Genomic DNA, 20,556 nt, shown 5'->3' with positions numbered 1-20,556 from the left:
TGCTGAAAGATCAAGCTCTTACCTACTCCTGGTAAAACATGACAGTGCTGGAAAAGACTGGTCAAGGAATCCAGCAGAAAAAAAAAAAGCAAAGGAAAAAAAAAACAAACGACTAGACTGGGATTTCAGTGTCCAATTTAATTTCAGTGCAAGGAGGAAGCAGAGATTATTGGTTACAAGAAAACAGCTCTGTTATTCCAAGCTACATGTAAAACCACAGCTGGCTTCTTACCAAGCACCCCAGATTTTGCAGAGAGACCAAGTATGTTAAGGTCTCTGCAGAACAAGCCACCATCCAAAACACCATGGTTACCCAAACTTACAGAACACTGTTGCATAACTTGTGTTTAAAACAATAGTAAGGCTCTAAAGCAGCCTGGCCTTTGTGAATTGGCTCAGGGAAGCAACCGCAACATTCGTACTGAGGGAAGGGTGAGGAAGGGAAGATAAGGGAAGAGACAATGTGGGTGATACAAAGTGTTCTACCACTCATAAACCAGAGGATTAATAACTGGATTCTACCATGTGGCTGTTATTTGCTCCTTACAGTTTAAAATCTACAGCAGCCAGCCATGCTCCCACAGCTGTGCACATCCCTGCTGAAAGAGGTCCAAGTGGCAGATTAGGGATCCCCAAAACACCCTTTCCCATACTGGTTCTGGCCTCAAGAGAAGCACAGAACCTCTGTCAAGCCCTTTGGGCAGCATGACAAAAGACCATTAAGACAAAAGCTGGAAAGAAGCTGCAGCCTGTTCCTACCACAGGGCCACCATGTGCTCTGGAAGCATCACAGCGTGCCGAGCTTGTGGCAGCACTTGATGAGTTTCCTCCTTGCATCTGCTGCTCCCCAAGCCTCACATCCTGCTCTGGAGACCTCCCTGCAGCATTGCTGACAGGGGTCTGAGCTGTCCTCTGTTTCCAGCACCACAGGATACAGGCAACTCAGCCCAGCAGCTCCACCCAGAGACAGTGGGTAACAGAACCAAACCCTGGCAGAAAAGCTCCACAGCTACAAGACAGCAAGGCAAATTTCTTCAGTGCTAGCTGCAGAACAGAGTGCACCAACCTGCTCTGCTCAGCCATGGGGAGGGCAAGTCCCCTTGGGGACCCACAGGCCACAAAGCTCAGTGTGTATCACAGACATGACAGCAGGCACAACTTGGACCATGGACTCAAACGAGCACTGTGTATTTAAATAACCTTAAAAAGCTGCAGCACTCTCTGATGCTCCTTCCACTCTGCCTCATGGAGCAGAGTGAGTAGGCATGGATTTGTGCACGTACTACACAAGCCAGGTAACTGTCACACAGGACTGGGGCCCTTCATCTGTCCAGCTGCACACACTGACACGGGCAGCGAACTGGCTGCTTTGCCCTTAGAGCAGCGACTTCATGGCACCAGTGTGAAGGACTCCTCCAGCCCCTAGAGCACAGCAACTGAAACACAAACACACACAGAGCACAGTGCTGAGGGACCATTTGGACAGACACTAAAACATGTAACACACCACAGACTGGAACAAGGAATTTCTCAAAAGACTACACACATTCATTTCCTACCTGGCCTCTCACACACTCAAGGAAATGCATGACAGCAAGTGCTCTGAAGCAAAGATTCATTCTCTTCTCTCCAACAGCAACTCAGGGCTCAATTTTACCTCAGGATTTAGCAGTCTTGTTAAGATTAGCTGGAAAGGCCTTTCCCCTGCAGCCCCTCCACTGTTTGGAGCCATGAATGCTGTGCACTTTATGGGGTGTGCCACTCTACAGTGCTGCAAGTCCTTCCCGGGTGTAACTCCTGCGTGCCAAGCTGGTACCCCCTGCCCAGCACGTCCTCACTGCAACACACTGGGAAGCTCAGTTAAGAGCCATGCGAGCACTACAGGTCTGCTGGATAGATTCCTATCGGCTCCAGCCCAGTAGGGATGTCTCTATTTCCTAGAAGCCTCATTACACCACTGCTTTGTGTGTGCTCTCGAGGTCATGCTGGTTGAGGAACTGAGGGGTCTTTCGTTTGGCAGTGGCACAGATAGTGCCTGGGGGTAGGGGGGATAAAACAGAGGAGCTGAAGGAAAGAAGAAGACAGATGGGTCTTCGCACTCTCCCTCTTGCCTGGAGGTTTAACAAGGGAAAAGAAACCAAAACAAAAGCCACGCTTGAGTGCTATTCTTTGCCCTTTAAACAAAGATTTTCTTAAAATATAAAAACCATCTTCACCCTGGAAACCGCTAGAACGTAAACAATAAAAAGAGGATTTAGGGAGAAGAAGGGAGAGGAGGTTTGAATGTGCTTCCAGGCAGCAGCCCTTGCTAAGAGCAACGGGTGCCTCCAAGGCCCTGTGCTCACCATCAGCCCTGTTCCTATGGCTCTCTTGCTCATTTAGAGTTCCCCAGTGGGTCTGGACTTAGGATTCAGTGATTAGCGGTCTGCAGCAAATCCTGGCAGGTAGGTTAATCCTCTTCATCCTCACTGATGTCATAGGTGACTGCAGACTCGTTCCTGGTGCGGTTGGCAGGTGAGGAAGGAGGAGTCTTGGTGGAAAAGGGCCAGCGGAAGGAGGGAGACGGTGAGCGGTCGTGTGTGGGGCTGCTGCTGGGACTCTGCTTTGGGCTGATGGCCTGCAGCATCCGGCCCTTGCCCTCTTTCAGCATGTGTTTCTGGTGAGGGAAGCAAAAGGACAGTTAGCATGGATTACACAGTCATGGAAATGGACACTACTTACAGCCCATGCAGCATTTTGAGTTGTGTCCCTTCAGAACTTCACGCTATTTAAGAGCAGAAAAAGCCCCAGCATCACTCTGGGCTTTGGAAACTGCACTCAGTGTAATCATCATTAATTTCCAAGAAATGCCTGTGATATTCACCCAAAAGTGCAGGAAAGCCTGGCATAAACAAGTAGCTTCAGACTCATCTTAGGCCAGTGACAAAGTGACCACCAGCCTCTTGGCAGCTCAGTGGTCAGCAGGGCACAAACTGGAGTTTACAAGCCAGATTGTGGGAGAGAGGAGTTTTTCACTCTACAATATAACTGGCATTATCTCCTTGGCAATGGTGAGTACTCCCTGAAAATAGGCTGCCCAAGCCTGGGACACTTGTCTGGAGACTGGCAGCACACTGAGCACTGCAACAAATGCCAAACCTTTCCTGTGCAGACTCTGCAGGAGCCCTAAAATGTCTGTTAATGTCTCCAAAATTCCCTTTCCCCTTTTCCCAGAACAACTCCTTACCAATGCTCCCTCTGGGCCAAACATCTCCAGGAAATTGCCGATGAACTCCCGGGACTTCTCTTCCCACTTCTGAATGAGATCAATACTCTTCTCTTCCACTTTCTGGACAAATTCCTTTGACTTCTCCTCTACATCCTTCACTCTCTTTTTCACCTTATCCACGCGTTCCTGGAGGTGATATTTTTTCTCCTGCACAGAGAGTGGTGGATCAGAATACAGCTCACCAGATTTGAGTGGAGACCATCTCTTCTCTGTGTTACTACACTGAACTGCTGCTTGAGACTCAGCATCCCCATTAGACTGGTGACACTTCACTTCCATGACACTTCTTTCCTAGACTACATGGCAGACACAGTGAGGCTGTGAGACACTCTGTGGCAGGCATTGGCACAGTACACAAAGCAAAACTAAAGCCAGAGATAAGCACTATCTAATAGGAGCGCATGGAAGAAGGAAATATTTATACAGCACACAGATTAGAATGACTTGCTGTAGGTCTCTCTTGCATACCACAACAGCACCAGTCTTTCTGCTGGGTATTTCTAAACAGAGGGAGAGTTATGTGCCAAAGAGAGGCCAAGCAGCTGTTACCTCTCCTGTTTCATTGTTCACAGGCACAGTATCTGAGTGATAAAAAAAATGTTTACAACTTTACTTCCAACATCAAAAATGTCTTCTGCCATGTATTCTTTCTGAGGGCTAGAGCTGCACAGCACAGGATCAGGGCATATCCTACTGTCCTACCCAAGCACTGCTGTTCCAGGAAGGCAACAGCACAGTGGAAACAGCATCAGATTTTATCCTAACAAATTACTCTACCCTAAGGAGGTGGCTGGGGGACGAGGAGAGAGATGAGACAGCAATTGCTATCAAGAAACACTCACTATTCATTCAAGAAAACATACATTTTGCCACACACCCTCTCCTCAGCTCTTTCAATAGGTAAGACATCATCATGACATCACTGACAAGAAAGCAGTATTAGCAGCCCCCCAGCTCCTCTGAGTGGGTCCCTGAGGTGATTTCAGGAAGTCTAATTTCTACTCCAAGGACACTGGTTTAGTGACAATGCTTAGCTCTGCAGACAGGCCTTTCACTGGCACATGGCAGGACTGTGCTATCACTAGACAAGACTCTCTTCACACTTTGCAAGATTCTGGCTCCTGCAGCATGTGATGAGACCCACTTCAACTCACGTTTATGAAGCTGACGTTGAGCTCCTTGGCCGTGTAGCCCCGCTGCAGGTTCCGCCTGGCATAGACGTCGTAGTCCCGCACGATGCGCGTGATGATGTCGGATGTGGAGATGCCCTCAGTCCTCTGGGTTGGTGCAAACATGCCTGAAGTTGGGGAAAAGGACCCAGGACAGCTTGAGCAGGACACATGGCAAAAAGCTGCTGCCACCTCTATTAGAAAACGATTTATCCTGTCTAGAGCTCACTTCCTAATTATTCACACATCTTTGTCCTTAAATGTACAATACCAGAGCCATCCTTTCTGGGATGCCTAAGTAAGACCAAAACATGCCAAAAGCCTGTCAAAATACCAGGTATTCTAATGAAAAGGTCCTCACTTTAGCTGGTTTAAATATTGACTGCACACAGAATAGTGTGGGGCAAGGACAGGACAAGGGGTCCTACATTTTAATGGATGGAAATATAACACTCTGATGGCTGAGTCTGGATAGATATAAAAAAGCTGCATATAAAAACTTTACAGCAAACAGCTAGAGGTGCCCCTCTGCTAAGTTCATTAGACTCCCCATTTGTGAGAATCTCTAAGTCAAACTGTAGTATATTTTCAAGAGGTTGCTGTTAATTCAATTAAAATAACTAGATTGAAATTAGGAATTAATGCTGGGCCATGCTTGGGATGGGACATGGAATAGTCCTAGTGTTATGAAGCAGGGCCCAGAGCTTCTTTTCCTGGCCACCAGAGCCTCCTAGACAGACCTTGTTCCCAGAGGGACATAATCTTGCAATACAGAGGTACAGGAAAAACTACAGAAGATTTTGACAGGAAGCCCTGGAGAACCTGAGGGGGACGCACCTGCTTCTTTTATATGCTTATAGACATCATCACTGCCAGCAGAAGAGTAGGGGATGTCATCATGTGCAACAAAGTCGATCTGAAAATTTAAAAAGCAAGTCAACATTTTATCTGGAAAGTGCAGATGTCCTGCTGTTGAAAGATGGAAACTTTCGGCTCAACACCTCCACTCAGGGGTGTGAGAGAGAACAGCAAGACACTTCCCTCTTACAGCACAACAGAGTTGTGTTCTCAGCGGCAATTGCCTGTGAATTGTAAGCAATGACAGAGAGGAAAGAAAAGGCTGGGAATAAGGGCACAGCTGCTCTAAACTCCACAGAGAAATGGCTTGTTAACGGCAACAACGGTAAACTAAGCAAGCTCCCCTGGAGATTCCTTCACTTCCCAAAGCTGTTCAACAGATGTTAGAGATTCCTTCCACTTTATCTCACCAGCTGATAAAAGGCTTTCAAGACAACTTGTCTGGCCTCCTGTGGCAGGGAAGCTGATGTATACCTAAGCTGCTCCTGCTGTAAGCAGGGAGTTGGACCAGACACCCCCCAGAAATCCCTTCTAACCCATGTAATCCTCTCCCTACTGCATTTCACACCTATCAGTAACCAGCACCGACTTCTCCTGAAATAGTGAGAACCCTCTCAGGCTTTTTCACTGTGTCACAATCTCTACTTTATTTTAGCATTACATGCCAGCTCAGCAACTACACTTCCAAGAAACTCACAATTCCCATAACCCAGTTCATTCTATATTTAAGGAGCTTCAACAGAAACAGTTTGCTCAGGCAGAGGTCAACCCAAGGATGAATTCTTGCTGTAAACAGAGAGGCTAATCAAAATTCCAAACAGATCAGATACCACAAATTACCCTGTGCTCTGCCAGGAACTCGGGTGTGAGGGTCCAGGGTGCATTTCTCACCACCTCGTCCACGTAACGACAGTGCTGCACAGCATCGTAACGCTCGTTTTCATTCATTACCGTGAAACCCTTGAAGTTGTGGGTCAGCTCATCACTGCAGACTGGAGAAACAGGCAGAGAACACTGAGTCTGAGGCACTTATCCCAATGATTTACAGTAAAAGGACCTTGCCCACACCCCGCTGAACCAGACAATGCCAGCAGCTGACAGAGGCTGGTGTTTCAAACCCAGCTTTCCAGTCACAAAGCATCAGGAACTGGGACCTCTGCAGGACACTTCTGGGCAGACTGTTTGGGGAATTTCTGCCCAAGCTGGCGACCCACACCCCAAGCCTTTAAGGTCTCCAGAGCTTACAGCACTTATCAAGAAAACCAGCCAACACAGAAGACCACTCTTCTGTAAGAAATGGCACCTGGGGGTCTGCTGGGCAGAAATCTGTGTTTAAAGCAATGGATGTCTCAGGCTTGGAATCTGAAAAAACTTATTGCCTGAACTTCTGATTTCATAAAATGCCATACCACAGCCTATTTCTTGGAAAGATACATTAAAACAAAGGGGGAGTTCACAGGATCAAGCTTAATTATTATGTTCTATGAAAAAGTAAATTAAAAACTCTTCATAATCTGCAATGTAAGATATTGAGGAAGGAGTTCTATTTGATTATCAAACTCAAAAGTAAACAAGGCATTACCAGTCTCACTGATATTGGATATATTTATGTTCTAGACAAACAGATGATAAAGAGTGGGGGAGACTGTTCCCTGCTTGGAGCTAATGTTCGCTTGGGATGTGGCCTGCAGCTTCAGTCCTGGTGAAAGGGGAGCAGTTCATTGCCCTCCTCCTCACCTGTCTCCTAGAGGCACGGAATGTGGTTACACTCCTTGCTATTTTAATATGTTAATAGTTTGACCTGAAGTTATTTTCCTGTTTGTTGTAGTGTTTATGTACATGGGGATGTCTTTCAGCCTTTAAGATTTCTAAGCTCAGGGCAGTTTGTAGGTTGGAGCAACTGTTTCAGCTCTCTTCCCTCTCTTCCCCTCCCAGACACTACTGTAGCACATAAGAAGTGCAGGCATACCACTATTAAAATGCTCTCAGCAATAACTGTGGTAAGGACACGACCACCCAAGGATGTTATAACTGTTCTATGGCAGGGTGAGAATTTCATTTTGCTTCACGAAGACACTGGGAGTTGAGAAAACTAGTTAAAGGTATTTTCAGTTCTCATACATTGGCATCATTATGCAGCCTGACCAGGGGTCAGCTCCTGACAGACAACATGCACAGCCTGATGTGCCCTTAGCATGGGTGCAGGGATGGGCAGAGGCACTGCCTGGACAGGGGCCCATGTACTGCAGCAGCCAGAAGAGGGATGGGTATCTTTTTTCCTGATACATTCTTAAAGGAGCTTGGCTGAAACACCTCTGATAGATCCCTTCAGACACTCAGCCAGAAACTCCTGGCATTATCTAAAGACCTATGACCTAACAGACAAAATGGGGAACTTCTATTTGAAGAAGGAAGGCCTCACTGACTTCCAGGTGTCCAGGCACATGCCCAAGAAACCACCATGATCTCCACACTTCCAGTGGGATCTGTCTGGCACTGAGCAATCTCCAGCAGGAAACTGAAGCCGGGGAGTGACTTGCAGGGCAATAGAGGTGAAAAAAGCAGCCATGGAGGGACTCATACTTCAGCTGTCTCTTTTATGAGTCAAAAGTAGATGCTCAACTTATCTCTAGTATATTTTGATACTCAGATGTGCAACTCACCTGTACGTGTCACAAAATAGAGGGTTCAAATTAAAACAGCATGATCAAAAATCTTTTCCTTAAGCACTCATTTGGTACAGGATATCTTTCTGCAGACATATCCAATCCTCAACATTTTGCAATAAGACTCCAGCAACATTTAGGGTAAGTGTCTGCAGTGAGAGTCACTGAGGCCACAAGACAAAACCCCTGTATGCACAACCACAGACAGAGCTAAACTGTACTCCTGCAACAGCCAAAGTCAACAAGGTCACTCCTTACCTCCAACAATGAGGTATGTGTTTGGGAAGAGGTTCTTTGCTTGCATCAAAGCCCGGGCATGTCCAGAATGGAACAAGTCAAATATTCCATCAGCATAAACTCTGACAGGGCGATCCACTGTGCCAAACAGACAGAGAGACAAATGTGAATATGCCTTCCTGGAGAAGCAGCTGCTGCTCACACACATCTAAGGACCTTCTGAAAGTAATGGAGGTGTTAGGAGATGTTACAGAATGCAGCAGAATAATCAGAACAGAACTGTGAAGATAAATGCCTGGCTCTCTGCCTTCCCATGTGGAAACAAATGCATTTGAGCACAGAGCTGAAATACAAATGCATTTAAAAGTGGACTGAAAGCCTACCATGTATCACCTAAACAAGGGAGAGCAAGGGAAATGCAAACCCTGAACATTTCCCTTCTATGGAAATCCAAATGCAGAATTAACTTTTTGCACAACAGTGAGATAGCAGAGGGGAACTGGCTCAAATGTTTCACAGGTGCCTGATTTCCTCCTGCCTGCCAGGTTGGCATCTCAAGACCTTTACAGCATCCTCCTCTTCACATGCTGCCACAGTCTGGTTGAGGGACCAGCATCATTAGCTCCCCCAGACATATGCAGTGCATGGCATTATTCAAAAACACAGATTAACTACTCAAAGAAAAGCAGACACAATTCTGTGTCTGCAAAAGCTTTCTGTATGCCAGAAGAGGGCTGGTCCTAGCAGACCTTTATGAATGTTCATTCATATTCTGCAAAGGGGATGGGATATCTTTATCTTTCCTTTGTACCTACAGCAGCTACAGTTCCTAAGCACAGACACAAACAGCAACAAGGAATTGTGCACTGTATTTTAGTCTTGGCAGGCAGGAGAGCTACCACTGCTGAAATCAGAGACTGTTGTGCCGACTCTGGAGATTTTCATCTGGGAAATTAATGCAGACTGTGAAGTACACTGGATTTTCAGAACCTCTGGCCGGAAACCACAGCCAGGTCTCAGTCTGAGCTGGCTCATCTCTCAGTAGCAGCCAGGTAGACAGAAGTGCTGTCTGCACACTTGGTTTGGCAGGAGAGGGCCGTCATCCTTCAGGAGTCTGTTGTGCCTCTGCTTCCCCTTTGGACTTGCAAAGGGGACAGTGCTTCTCCCAGCCTGGTTTAGAGAATAATAGGACACATTCTTGTTGTGGGGCTGGCCTGTGGTGTTTAATGACACTGACTTTAATTCAAATCCAGGCTAGAATGGGACATTCTGGACAAAGATATAAATTTGTTTTACTTGCCTGCTTCAAGTTGCAGAAAATATGACTTTTAAAGTGCTTAACCTTAAGCTACCTCAGACAAAGTACTACAGAAAGTGTGCAGTTCTATGGCTGTCAGTAGCTCAGCTAGAGTTTTAAACAAATATCTGTAGTGCCCTCACACAAACTCGAATTTCAGGTGTACTGACGGGCCAAATTTCCCATGGAAACAGTTATCTAATCACCAAAGCACTCCCTAAGTCATTGGCTGTAAACCTGGTCCAAGGCTTCGTCTCAGAGATATCCCAATCATACCCACACCCCCCAAACCCAACATTTATACAATTCCCTTCCAGTCTGAGCTCTTACTTACAAGGGGTCCCTCTCATGGCTTCTTCATACGTTACTCTGATGTATGGCTTGCTGTAGTCGATCTCCACTTCATCTGAGAATGGAGCTGGCTCCCTCAGCCCCTAAACAGCCAGCAAAGTTTCACTGTGAGAGTGCAAAAAGCGAAGGCAGTTCATAGTTCACAGGCACTGTCATGGCAGTGTCCTAGTCAACAGGTGACTCATTGTGCCTCTGCACAATTCAGACGCATGTATTAAAGACTAATTAGTGCAAAACCTCAAAACAGCCTTGCAGGCTGATTATCCTGAGTTTAGAGAGGAACGGAGTGAGAAAAGAAGGGTTCAGAAGACCGTATTTATACTGGACCAAGAAAATCAGAGAATCAGAGCTGCAGCTGCTAAAGTCAGACTTTTGACAAACAGCAGCTCACAGTAGCACAAGCCAAGCTTCCAGCCTCACTGTCACAACTCCAGCTGTGCCCACTCTGGCAAGACCATCACTCTGCTCTTCCTCACAGTGTTTGTGCTGTGATGTACAAACTAACAGCTCCTTGATTTGAGTATAGGAACAGAGCAGAAGAGCAATACTAACTGCAGCACTAACTCCCAGGGAATGTGTGTGTTGCCACCATTTCTGAGCCATACAAATGAGAGACTGATCTTCATCTGTGGCAGAATAACTCCAACTGCTGCAAGAAAACTCCTCTAGCCTGCTAGCTTGACCACATAGTACATTTAAGCAACAGCTGAAGTCCAGGCATCATTTCTGGTCTGCTCTGAATAGAAATGAAACATCTGCCCTTCCCATTACAAAACAAACAGCTCAATTTCCTTCTAGCTGGAAGGTGTAAGGCTGCAATGGACATCTTGTTCCTGAGTCAGAACACTAGGAAACAAGCTTGCAAATCATTACAATAATACCTTCAAGCTGAAAAAGGCTAATCTGCAGTTTCCTCTCTGGCTTCCTGTCCCACTGCAGAATCATGGCAGTGTCCAGCACCACTGCAACCACAAAAACCACTGCTGTTCTGGCCAGTGTCGTTCCTTATTAGAGTGCTTATAGTGAAATGCACAGGAAAACAACCACTGACCACTACATTCAAATGAACTGCTACTGCTGAACATCTCCTTTAAGTTACTGAGGGCTCCACGTTTCACACAGTACCTCCTCTACCAGGATCCTTGCTGTCAGATAAGGCCTGCAGGTCTTTCATCACTGCCATTAAGTCTAGGACTTCCCTATAAAACCAGAATCTTGGCAGTTTAGTTGACACATACCTGATACAAAGTTAGGAATAAAAGCACAAAAAAGCCCTATCAAAATTATCAGAGGAACAGAGAGACATGTCCTCAGAAGGTCCTGCCAGAGTATTGCCCTTCTCCTGCAGGGCCAGTGAGGGTCAAAACTCAACCTGATGTGCACAATACAACAGGTTTGTTGCCACCATCTGCTGCTGAGCTTCAGGGGAATATTCTGCCAACAGCTGCTTAGTTGGGAGTGGAAAAGGCTTCAAGGTAATCTCACAGTTAGGCAACACTACTACTCTCACTATAATAAATAAAACTTTTGCAAAAGGAAATAAAAAATCTTTCACCAGAACTGTGTTTGCCCTGTTGCTAAAAAACAGGCAGGAAGCTCAGAAAGTGGCTAGATATTACTTGTCTTGTGCTGTTCACAGATGTTTTACTTCTAACAGAGGACAGACATGAACTTGAAGAGCAAGTGACTCCCATGGAATAATATATAACCTGCACACTTCTCTTTCCTTACTGAAATATATGGGATCTTTAAGAGGGACAGGGTAGGTTTTTGCAACAGTGAAGGATGTAAAGATTCTGTGGGATAAGTTACACAACAGCTCAAGCCTCTCTCCCCAGTGCCTGCCTCCTCAGTTCTCACTGCTGGTGCTGCTCTTACTTCATCACCACTGTCAGTGCTGTGTGACAGGGCTGAAGCCCTCCTGAAGAGCAGAACGCTGTCATCGAGGAGGGAAGTTGCAACACATCACCACATTTTTCCAAGGACCATGACCCTGGTATGACATGGCAGGGATGGTAGCTGGCTTTTGACAGAGATAAGAAAAGAACAACTAGAGCACACGTGATGGCACAGGACAGCTCCAGGAAGAGGGCAGAGAAGAACTATAAAAAGGCAATTGTCGCAATATTGTGGCAAGGACAAGTTGAAGACAGCCCTTTTCAGTAGCACTAACTGGATCAGACCCCCTTCAGAAAAGATCCTACTGGTTTTAGCTAGTTAAAGCCACCCCAAGGTTGATCTAGAAAATAAATCCTTTTGGTTGTTTGTTGTGTTTTTTTCCTGGACACTCCCAAAGTACCAGCAACAAAAATGTGGTCTCTCTCCAGACCAAGAAAATGGAATGAACAGTGATCTTTCCAGTGCATCAGAGCATCACAAATCACAAATCACTTCTACAGGTGCTTACAGGCTTCAGACCCTCCTGCAGTTGTTATGTGCTTCTCTCTCAGTGGGTCACTTAAAACCCACCTATGAGAAATGCTTACTTCTCCATGGCTCTCTAAATGCATGCCTCTTTGGCTCAGCTTAAGTGACAAGCCGGACACACCACAAAAGCAGCTTAGCAATGCTTGCCTCAGACCTAATTTAAGCCCACGTTTTAAGTATGTTATTAGTATGAACAAAGGAAGATTCCAAACTGGATTTGCAAGACGGAGAGCTACTGTCATTTGTTTCTTATCCCCTGCCCCCTCTTGTTTTCTCTGCCCACAGACAAACCACCACCTGTACTGAGCTGTTACAGCTCTGTGTCCTCATCCCACAGGCTCCCAAAATTCTTATCTCTGCTTACTTACAAGTGAGCGTCGGGACATTTTTGGAGGGATTCCATCCAGCTCTGTTGCCCCATTAGGGCCTGATCCATCTTTTCTTCTCTTTCGGGAATTCAGCCTGGAGGAGGTCGGTGGCTCCATCTTGCCAAGCACGTCCAGAAAGCACTGGAACAAAATGAAGGAGAGGGAAAAAAGAAAAAAAAAAAAATAAAAGAGATATTTCTCAGTTCTTCCAAAACAGAATCAGTCAACTGCAGGCACAGTGTACAGAAGGTCAGTGCAAAGACACAGCCACCTCACAAGGGGCTTAGCCAGTTGTATTTGGCATCAGCTGCCAAGACTTGACAAACAGTGCCTGGTGGGAATACTGAATCATTTAATGCAACTCAGAGCTGTTCTGCAGAGAGAAGCGTGCAGCAGTCAGCTGGCTGGAGAGACACTGAAACAAGAGTTGCAATGCAAATTATAAATCATTACTATGAGGTTAGTAATGCTATTTTTGCATCTAAAAGGCAACCTAAGGATTATGGCATGCCCAGCTCACATTCAGCCCTCATCCAGCTCTCATTTGGATTCTTTATCCTTTACACCCCCAGGGCACCTGCTGAGTGTGCTGCATCCCTGTACAGTCCTGAAGAGAAGAATGAAGGTCTGTGCAGAAGGATAAGGGCAAGGGAAGGGCTAGTAACTTAAATGAATTTAAATAGGCTTTGTTTGCTTTGTCGTTTGTGTAAGACCAAGCTGCAGCTCCCCAATGGGGACAGCCCACCTGGGGATGGCTGCCACCGTGTTCCACTCTCATCCCTTGTCCCCACTGCAGTGGTGACTCAGCAGATGGTGAAGCAGCTGCTGACACCACATTAGGCCACACTTACTTCTGGCACTTTATATACCAGTTTGCAATTAGTGGTGGTTCAGCTGAACTGCTTCTCTGATGAACAGACATACCACCAATTTGGGACAGAAATTGTGACAGTTATAAGGAAGAAAGTTATCTGTTCTGTGGGCTGGAATCACTGTACCTTTCCAAAAGGGCTGGAGTATTAGTAACTCAGCTGAAGCAAAAATAGAGATTTATACGAAGGCACGACAGTGAATATTCCATTTCCAGCAGCTGCAGGAGTTAGAAATGGGTGCTAGATTTGCAAAAACTAAACAGCAACATTATCTCTCTCATTAACTTGAAGTGTGCACCTCTCCAGTGTAGGACATGGCACTTCTGGCCTGTTGTTCTAGAGAGCAGAATGACCCCTCCACCCAGAAACGATCCTTAGGTGCGTGCCTCAACTCCCTAATAATAAGAGTGGTGGAATTTAAAGAGGTGTGGAATTTAAAACGTCTCCCCACCCACATGCAGTGGGTGTACTGGAATGTTAGGTGGGGCAAGTGCAAGGTGTGACAAAGAGCAGATGCCCCTCTGAATAATCACCTTTTTCAGGAGCAGAGGGGCTCTGCTGAGTGTTCTACTTGGGATGAGCTGGGACTGTCCTCGCTAAGGGCCACTGGCAAAGCTCTGCTGTTTGGCAGCCAAGAAGGGTGTGCTTTGTGAAAGAGCTATTAAGTAGCAGATTTAGTGATCGGACTTACTCAAGCACACATGACTCAAGATTAAGGAATGCTCCAAAGTAGTAAGTCCAATGCAGTTTAACGAGATGCAAATATCTCTCCCTCCCTACTGAGCATCAGCATGATGATACCTTATGAACAGTTTTAGGGTCAGACACAGCTGAACTGGTTTGGGGCTACACACATGTAAGTATCCCTGGCTGCTCTGCTAGACCTACCACAATGTATTAAGAACAGGGAAAGAGAATCTTAGGTCAGTAGGGAGCCAAAAAAAATTGTGGAGAAGATAAAAGTGAGAGTCAAGAGCAGCCACAAGGACATTCCAGAGCTGTGTGACCCATCCAGCACTCACTCCATAATGCCTGTGAGTCAAGCTTGCCGTTTCCCCCATTCCAGTAATTGAATTACTATTTCCTGAGAACAAACATATGGGAGGGTGCAAACATAACCTCAGGCAAAAAAAGTTTGGAACCCTCAGGTTCAAGTCTTCAAACATTTAAGCAAACACTTAACTTTCAGGTGAGATCTATAAATGCAGTATAAATAATATATTGCTATAAATGCAGTATTTTCCAGAGTGCCTCTGTAAAAACACAGGGTATGACACAAGTCATTCTTACATTTGGCAAGGTGTCATCTTGCAAGCACACTCTGTGTCAGTCATTTACCACCGTGGTCCTAGCAGAAACCATGAAGTTTGAAAAAAGCAGCAAACATCTGTCTCTGGTTCAAGAAACCCAGGATTCATGGAAACACAGGGGAAACAGCAACCAATTTTCTTGTTATTTGGTTAAAATAATGTCACTGTGCTTCAAGTCACCTGTTGGTCTCTGACCACTTTCCTTCCCTTGGGAGAGAATTAAAAAGGTCTGTTAATGTGCTGAATGCAGACATTCTGAACCACTGCCCAGCAAAACATCAAAACTTGTGGGGTTGGCGCTGAAGCACAGACACAGCAGCCCCACACACAACCAGGTGAAGCTCTTCCCACAACAGCATGGCTCATCAGAGCAACCAGACTTCAGTGCACACAAATACAGTCTCTACTGAATTATCACCAGCCCCTTGCTGCTGGGTGCAGATCTCATGGCCAGCCAAAGAACTGCAGGTTACAGTACAGGGCAGCACTGTCCCAGCTCAGAAGAAAACTCAAGCTTCTTCCAGCTCCTCCCACACCCAACCATCTGCTCTCCTCCACCCTAACTTTTCAATTTCTCAGGATATACACAGATAGTTAAATGATGGCAACAACAACTTAAGTGAATAGATTCCAACTTGGGAGATTCCATTATTCACTGTGCATTAAATCAGCAGCAGTGGTGAGACAGCATCAGCCACACAGCAGCAGCCCTAGCCAATGTACCAAGTGAGAAACCATCTTCAAGGGTGGGATAAAAATAAGCTCTGTCTGCTCTGACCTTACAGGTGAGATGTTGCTGAAGTAGCCTCTGCAGTGTCCGGACAGTTGGGCTGTGCACCTTGTGACTCGTGAGTGACACATTACTCAAATAAATGCAGAAATGAAACAATAATTTTACCACTGTTCAGAACTTTAATACCTCTGTCCTGCGGCTAGTACATTTCTGGGAAGTCCTCCCACCACCAGCCTTGTCTTTATAAAAAATGGGAACACACCACACCTTACTGCAATAAACCTACTAATCTTAGAATGCTTCATTTTGACCCAGGTGACTAAAATAGCATCCCAAACAATTATTTACCACTAATGGGATCCAGCATCTGTAGCTGAGTTTAACACATGAGGACACAGCTTTGCTTCCCCAATTGCATAAAAAACTGCCTGTTCTAAAATTAATTACATTTGCAGCAGATGGGGAAGAGGAAAGAGAAGATAACTCTCAAAGCTCATTCTGAACACTCCAAGATAGAAACCAAGCATAACCAGAAGAAAGAGCCTTGCTGTAAAATATTAACATTGTTCTATTTTAAGGTGTCACCCTCCTGCATTATTGAGTTCATGGCTGAATACGAGAAACTGCTCGAAAGGAGCAAAGCTGGAAATGCCTTGTTTGGAAAAGCCATGGGCATATCACAGTCTCTGCACTACTTTATAAAACATTTACTCTAGGCTTTTCTCCTGAAAGTTATTTCTTTGGTGCATCCTGTATCAAAGAAGGGCCTTGCATCACCTGCCAGCTAACTCACTGAAAGAGAAACCTGCACAGGCTCTGCGAGGAGCAGTTGACTGCCAGATGGGAAAAGAGTTGCTTTTCCTGTCAGGGAATCACTGAATCCCACTGAAACACAGTCAGTTCTGGGACGGGAAAAAGGACAAGCATTGATTATTAGAAATGAAAAATATATATAGGCATGGAAGGAATTTAAAACTTCTCCCTTAGTGTCAGTTAACTACACCATCATCAGAGTTGTAATTTAACCACAACACCAAAGTTCACACCTCTGGCAGGTGGAAGATGTCAGAATAGGCCCAGCAAATCTTCCTGTTTAGCCAAAGCTTTACCTCATTGTCTGCACCTTTATGGACAGTGCTGCCATTTTTTAGTCTTGGTGGAGTCAGAACTCCAGCATCACACTACACCAGAGAAGCAGGTCAGATCTTTCTGCACTCTAAGCACACTGATGGCATGAGGACCTGGCCCATCTGCCTTTTTTTCTGATGTCCTGAAGAGCTTCTTGGAGAATAGTAACTGCAAACCTACATCAGTAGCAGGATTTCTTCTGCCATTTCTGCTGCTTCTCACTTGCAGATTTACCTGTGAAGCAAAATAAATGCTGCTACTTAAACTGAAAACCAGCTTGCTGGAACAACTCAGTAAATGCTCCAGCCCAAGGCTGTCTCAATTCCCACCAGGGACCCAAAGCACAAGATTGGAAGCTGGACCAGCGAGGCCCTGGGCCACCCATAGCTCCCTGGGTGGCACCGCCTGCTCCAAGGCTGTCCTATCGTCCCTCTGAACTTGGGAGGCGTTGGCACAGTCAGATGTGACTGTCATGTGCTGCTTTGCCTACAAGATCATTGCACTTTACAGGAACAAGATACTTCTCTTCTGCTGACTCATCTGCAGGCAACACTACTAAACTTTGCACTCTGCCAGCTGTCTGCAGAGAATTGCCTTGACACATGGACAGCATGTAAGGCAGAGCCTCAGGGAAACGGGAGAAGTCCTGTCACTTCAGATAAGTCCCTTGCCAGGCTATAAAGTATCGAAGAGACCCTGCATTCCTCTGCATTCCTTGACCATACATCGAAGAGAATCCTTTCCCCCCTGTTCTTCATCTGCAACCCCCAGTCTCCAATTAACCTTACTGGTGTGTCCCTGTGGAGATGTGTGGAGACAGAGACCTGGGAGAGGTTAATCACAGAAGACTCATCATGGATCTCTCTTCTATCAGTGCTTAAAAATCTTGCCCAATCTCCAAGGCAACTTCATGCCCAGCCCAGCCTTGCCAGGCCCAGCTCTGTCCCAGTCTCCAGATGCAGAGCATCTGCCTGGAAACAGAGTGCTGCTGGCTATGACCCAGCCTGCTCACCTCCAGACAGACTGCGACACTCCCCACAGTCAGCATCTGCTCTACCTGGATGATCGAGCCCTTGAGCCCCTTAGAAAGGTTATTGCAGGATCTGGCACAGTCACATTCACTTGTAAAACACAGGCTGCTTCAGCTACTTTGGCTCAAGATCAACAAAAGCAGCTGTCCCACAGTGTGTTAAAATCCACATGAACATAGGAAAGGATTCCTGTTCAGCCACACGTTGGTCCAACAGCATCCACACCTTTGCTATACCTGCTAAAACAAACCCCCAGGCCTTGCATCCCCTACTGGCACTGGTAACACTCAGAGCCTGAGCATACACAAGCTCTGGTATCCATGTCCTGCCATCAAAGGAAAGATGCTGCTTCTCACCAACAAAGTCCCAAACGGCTTAAGATAATTTGTCCTAACCACAACAGAAGACAGTTCAGTGTGGTCACCTAGATAGTGTTGCTAAGTAATACACACATAAAAAAGAGAAACTGCTGTCAAGACCTCTGTGAACTCACAGCCCTTCTGGGTACCTCCAGGCACTCAATGTCTCAACATGTGACAGCCTCTGCTGGGTGAGTGAAGCAGCAGAAATAGTTTATGCAGAATACCAGAAAAGATACTGTCAGGGATAATGAAGTATGATAATAGGTGGCCATTCTGACCTGACTTCTGCACTGTTTCGTTTTTAGGGATTAGCAACAGAGCTTTTTGAGACTGGAGGTGTAAACCTCCTTTAGCAGGTTTACAGACCAATACCAATTCCTTACTGAAACAGTTATTGTTTGTGGCTCTTGGTAGAGTGATTTCAAGAGTGTTACAACCCAGATCTTGCAGGGAGAAACTTCAAAATCAGGAATTTTAGTAAGTGTGTATATATGGCAAATATCTTCAGGAAATAATGCCTGGCTATTTGTCATCTGAATTTCAAAACCAAATACAGTGGCAGTCCTCAGACCCTGGGGTCCTGCAGATGGAAACCCAGCATTACCTGTTTCTGATCACCCCAACCTTTGCCAGGGTCCTGGTGCGCAGCATCCCAGGGTGGGGACAGAGAGGCCACCTGCAGCTTCCTGCACCTCCCTCCACAGCGAGTGAGGACTACAGAGGAGCATCACAGCTCTCAGAATTCCTGAGGACTTCAAGTCCAATTACAAAACCATTAATCAGTGCAGTCAGGACTTCGGTGGACACAAAAAGCGGGTTAGAGGACATATGCGCCTACGCAGCGGCTGGGTCACACCTTCCCTTGCCGCAGCCAGGGTCATCTCCTCACTGTCGTCCCTAGGCCTTGACTGTCCCCTGGGCGGGGGGATGTTCCCCGGAACCCCCACGTTCCAAGCGCTCAGGATGCACTACAAAAGTTTCCCATTGGCCTGTCTACCTCTGTCTTCTCTCAGCTGCCAGTCCTGCCATCTCGGAGGATCACGCCCGAGCCCCGGCCTCTGCCCAAGCCCCCACAAAGGGGACGCAGCGCATCGCGACCACCCCAGCAGACACTGCCCTCCTGCCCAAAGCCAGCGCTCCACGTCCCGCCCGGCCAGCACCTCCCGAAGCCCCCAGCCTGTGCCACGGCCACCGCGCTGCGAGAGGGGCCCGGGGAGGGACCCCTGACCGGGGAGCGTGCGGTGCCCTCATGTGCCGCCAGTCCGAACCCACTCAACAGCCCCGGTTCCGTGACAGGCACCGCTCCGCTCCCTGTCCCCTGCACCCACAGCCCCCTCGGTGACAGCCCCCCGCTCCCTCCGGACGCCCCCTACCAGCGCGCCGCTCCGCAGCCCAGCCCGCTGAGTCCGGCCCCGGCCCCGCCGCCGCTCCGGCCCCGCCCCGCTCCCGCCGACGCCAGCGGGGCGCGGGCGGAGCCGCTGCGTGTCCGCCCGGAACCACGGGAAGGGACCGGGCCGCCGCGGGGAAGCCGCGTCCCGGGAATCCGCCCCTGGAACCTCCGTTCCGGCTTGCGACGGTCCTGCCCCACGGCTCTTGGCGTCACAGCCTGAGCTGGAAGGGACCCACGAGGATCATCGAGTCCAGCTCCAGGCCCTGCACAGCACCATCCACAAGAGTCACACCAAGTGCCTGAGAGCCTTGTCCAAAGGCTTTTTGAGCTCTGCCAGGCTTGGTGCCATCACCACTTCCCTGGGGAGCCCGGTCAGTGCCCAGCCACCCTCTGGGGAAAGAACTTTTTCCTGATACCCTACCTGAACCCCCAGGACACAGCTTCAGAGCACTCCCTGGGGTCTGTCACTGTCACCACAGAGCAGAGATCACTGCCTGCTCCTCTGCTTCCCAGCGTGAGGAGGGGAGACTGTGATGAAGTCTCTCCTCGATCATCCAGTGTATGGATGTATCCAGTGTGAATTCCCGCGGCTCTGGAAGGAGAGAGCTGCCCTGCGTGTCCACATCGTGCAGTGCTTCAGTAGTAGCTCAATCTTTCTCCAGGGAAAATACAGCATCCCTTGGTGGTGAGGCTGAATGATTGCAGACTCAAATCTACTCACTTGCTTTGTACAACACCTTTGTGAAGAAGCCATTAAACCCCTCCAAAATGGAGCAAGTGCAAGGTGAAACGTTGTGATTTAGAAGCCACAGACTTTATAAAAGCTTCAAAACTAGTCTGAGGTCATACATACCATGCCCTGGAAAATGTTGTGTGGACGGTTTTGCTGTTCCCCAAAGTCACACTTCCAGGTTGTGCACAAAATGAGCAGTGCTGTTGCATCTCTCTGCAGGTTCCTTAATGGGTGACAGCCACAGGCAGCAACAAAGCAGTCAGGGAAGTCACCCTCTATTTCCCACCAGAGGAAAAGGAGAGGAAGGCTCATAATCAAAATATTTCAAACTAATAGAGAACCAGCAGTGTGCTGCC

The 20,556-nt window shown here is 47.2% G+C and overlaps 1 protein-coding gene across 5 annotated transcripts; it reads right to left on the bottom strand.

The window, feature by feature from the left end:
• Nucleotides 1-118: 118 nt before the first annotated feature.
• On the bottom strand, nt 119-19,600 carry PCYT1A (phosphate cytidylyltransferase 1A, choline). Of its 5 annotated transcripts, none has more exons than XM_058843634.1 (9): nt 19,451-19,600; nt 12,642-12,782; nt 9,830-9,929; nt 8,220-8,336; nt 6,136-6,287; nt 5,275-5,353; nt 4,423-4,565; nt 3,227-3,415; nt 119-2,656 (listed from the first exon to the last, which is right to left on the bottom strand). In XM_058843634.1, exons 2-9 carry the CDS (start codon nt 12,756-12,758, stop codon nt 2,450-2,452), a joined length of 1,104 nt encoding a protein of 367 aa, XP_058699617.1. In that variant the 5' UTR covers nt 12,759-12,782; nt 19,451-19,600; the 3' UTR covers nt 119-2,449. The 5 variants fall into 5 exon arrangements, with proteins under 5 accessions (XP_058699617.1, XP_058699622.1, XP_058699618.1 ...); XM_058843639.1 differs by lacking the exon at nt 19,451-19,600 and adding an exon at nt 18,682-18,771; XM_058843635.1 differs by lacking the exon at nt 19,451-19,600 and adding an exon at nt 15,602-16,897.
• Between the last annotated feature and the right edge of the window lie 956 nt (nt 19,601-20,556).

This window comes from Poecile atricapillus, chromosome 8 (genome assembly GCF_030490865.1).
Source record: "Poecile atricapillus isolate bPoeAtr1 chromosome 8, bPoeAtr1.hap1, whole genome shotgun sequence".
In the NCBI taxonomy this organism is placed as follows: domain Eukaryota; kingdom Metazoa; phylum Chordata; class Aves; order Passeriformes; family Paridae; genus Poecile; species Poecile atricapillus.
This window is presented reverse-complemented; position numbering and strand designations above follow the sequence as displayed.